The sequence below is a fragment of the Ailuropoda melanoleuca genome, unplaced genomic scaffold, assembly GCF_002007445.2.
Source record: "Ailuropoda melanoleuca isolate Jingjing unplaced genomic scaffold, ASM200744v2 unplaced-scaffold31313, whole genome shotgun sequence".
NCBI classification, from domain to species: domain Eukaryota; kingdom Metazoa; phylum Chordata; class Mammalia; order Carnivora; family Ursidae; genus Ailuropoda; species Ailuropoda melanoleuca.
In genome coordinates, this window is record NW_023201964.1 from 1 (window position 1) to 1,080 (window position 1,080).

General features: G+C 68.7%; 1 protein-coding gene across 1 annotated transcript; it reads right to left on the bottom strand.

The window, feature by feature from the left end:
- Positions 1-10: 10 nt before the first annotated feature.
- LOC117798413 (cation-transporting ATPase 13A2-like) lies at positions 11-993 on the bottom strand (the record flags this gene model as incomplete). Its single annotated transcript, XM_034650843.1, has 3 exons — positions 11-216; positions 304-527; positions 731-993. Coding segments are annotated over 3 exons (693 nt in total), but the record flags the coding sequence as incomplete, so codon positions are not given.
- Between the last annotated feature and the right edge of the window lie 87 nt (positions 994-1,080).

Sequence of the window (1,080 nt, forward strand, 5' to 3'; positions counted from 1 at the left end):
CCCCAGGCACCAGAGCCCCACAGCCCGTCCCACCCCCGCCCCCGGCCTGGCCACGCAGCGGCACCGTTGGTATAGAGCGGCCGGCGGAAGGGCGCCCCCTTGGACACGGCAGCGGCCAAGATGAGGTACTGGAAGCTGGACAGAGAGAAGACCACGGTGTTCTCATAGTTGGGCAGGTTGTCTGGCGCCGGCACGGTCTTGTTCAGAGGCACGAACCTGGGGGCGCGAAGACCCAGGGGTCAGGGAAGCAGGGTGCGGGGGATGGGGCAGGGGTGGGGTTTGGGAGCCGGGCTCCCTACTCACCAGGGTTGGGCCACAGTCAGGAAGTAGCCCCCCAGCTGCACGCCGGCCACCAGCGTCACCTGCAGCAGCAGGCTGCTCAGCACGGGGACGCTGAGCAGGGCCCCTGGGGGCCGCGCCCGCCCCAGCGCCAGCGCCGGCCCCGTGCGGCTCATGAGCACGGCCACCGTGGTGGTGATGACCAGGTCGATGGCCAGGAACTGCACGTCGCCCAGGTTGGTGTTGATCTGTGGGAGCGGAGGGCGGGCAGAGGGCAGATAGCAGAAAGGCACCGGCCCTGCCCGTCACGGTCAGATGGGGAAGGTCGGACTCTGGCCCTGCAGCCCGATCGGGGTGGGGGAGGGGGCAGTCTGCTGGGGAAGACACCGCACTGCCTTCAGGGAGCCCCTCTCTCCTCTTTCGGCCTGAGGGAGAAGGCATCCCTGCTGACCTTGGGGCACCTAAACCTGAAGGGCCGGTTCCTCCTGCCCACAGGAAGCTCCCAGGCTGCGGGGTGCTCAGGCTCGGCCTCGCGGAGCCCCTCGGTCACCAGAGGACACGGTTCTTGGTGGATCCAGGGACGGATGCCAGTACAAGATCTGTACTGCCNTACTGCCCCACAGTGTCGCCTGCTTTCCGTGGGGGGGAGCCGCGAGTGCTCAGGGCACAGCCGGGAGACAGCCTCTGAGCAGGGGTGACAGGCACGGCCGAGGTCTGGGCCGGGGCGAGTGGGGGCGTCAGGAGGATCCATGGGAAAGGAGCAGCAGCCCTGTACTGTCCCACTCCTGCCCCCATCCCTGC